This window comes from Brassica napus, chromosome A7, assembly GCF_020379485.1.
Source record: "Brassica napus cultivar Da-Ae chromosome A7, Da-Ae, whole genome shotgun sequence".
NCBI lineage: Eukaryota > Viridiplantae > Streptophyta > Magnoliopsida > Brassicales > Brassicaceae > Brassica > Brassica napus.
Genome location: NC_063440.1, coordinates 5,169,149 through 5,170,356, shown reverse-complemented (window position 1 = coordinate 5,170,356; position 1,208 = coordinate 5,169,149). Strand labels below are relative to the sequence as shown.

The following is a 1,208-nucleotide window of genomic DNA, read 5'->3' as shown; positions in this document are numbered from 1 at the left end:
AATCATCGAGATGAGTATTCAAGCCATGAAAAGATGGTTCAAGCTCATAAGAGATGAAGTTTATTTCACTTTCTTTCTCCCTTTTCTTTTTGATCTCGATATAGATCGGCTAAATATTTGGCGTACGACAACTACGTGTAAATTATGCATTTAAATTCTCGTATTTACTATACTTATATTATTATTTTATGAATACAGTTATCATGTCGAATTGGACAAAGCTCGAAAGTAATGCCCTGGATATTACGGGAAATAATTATATGACCTGGGCAGGAGGTGCAAAGATGCACCTGAGAGGAAACGGGCTTTTGGAAACCATTGATAGTTCAAAAACGGTGTCTGATGAGAAAAAGGCAAAAGCCATGATATTTTTACGACACCACATCCATGATGGTTTAAAGGATGAACATATTATGAAAGAGGATCCTTGTGACCTCTGGAAATCTTTAAAAGAGAGGTTCGATCACCAGAAATATGTGATATTTCCAAAAGCTAAACACGAGTGGATCCATCTCCGGTTCCAGGATTACAAAAGTGTTGGTGAGTTTAATTCCGCGATGTTCGGAATTACTTCAAGGATGATGTTATGTGGAGAGAAAATAAGTGATTATGATATGATCGAGAAAACTCTCTCCATGTTCCATCCTTAAAATGTAATCCTGCAGCAACAGTACCGGGTGAATGGATATACCTGTTACTCGGAGTTGATGCAAGTCCTCCTTGTCGCGGAGCAGAATAATCAACTCGTGACTTTAAACCATCAAGCTCATCCCACTGGTTCTGCTCCATTCCCAGAAGCAATTGTTGCATCATCCAGTTATGATAATAGGAGAGGACGAGGTCGTGGACGTGGTGGAAACCGTTATCATGGTCGTGGAAGAGGACGAGGAAGAAGATTCCGTCCCTATGATGAAAGAGATAACAAGAACTTCCACGAAAATGAAAGGAATGAAAAGGGCCAGGATGATAAAAGGCAAACGGGAAAGGTTTGCTACAGATGCGGCATGAAAGGTCATTGGGTACGTAGTTGTCGTACACCAAAACATTTAGCCGATCTGTATAGAGAATCCCAAAAGGGAAAAGAGAAAGGAAGAGGTGAAACTAACTTCATCTCTGATGAACCTGGGCCATCCTTTCATGGTTTAAACGATGATACTCATCTCGACGTATCAGACTTTCTGGTTGAGCCAGAGAGTATCGATGAGTGA

General features: G+C 40.3%; 1 protein-coding gene across 1 annotated transcript; it reads left to right on the top strand.

Moving 5' to 3' along the window:
• Positions 1–203: 203 nt before the first annotated feature.
• LOC106398244 lies at positions 204–1,208 on the top strand. Its single transcript, XM_048735451.1, has 2 exons — positions 204–353; positions 666–1,208. Exons 1-2 carry the CDS (start codon positions 204–206, stop codon positions 1,206–1,208), a joined length of 693 nt encoding a protein of 230 aa, XP_048591408.1.

Coding starts and splice junctions, on each gene's coding strand:
- LOC106398244 (XM_048735451.1), top strand. CDS start 204: ATGTCGAATTGGACAAAGCTCGAAAGTAATGCCCTGGATATTACGGGA. Junction 354..665: donor CGGTGTCTGATGAGAAAAAG/GCAAAAGCCATG, acceptor GTAATCCTGCAG/CAACAGTACCGGGTGAATGG.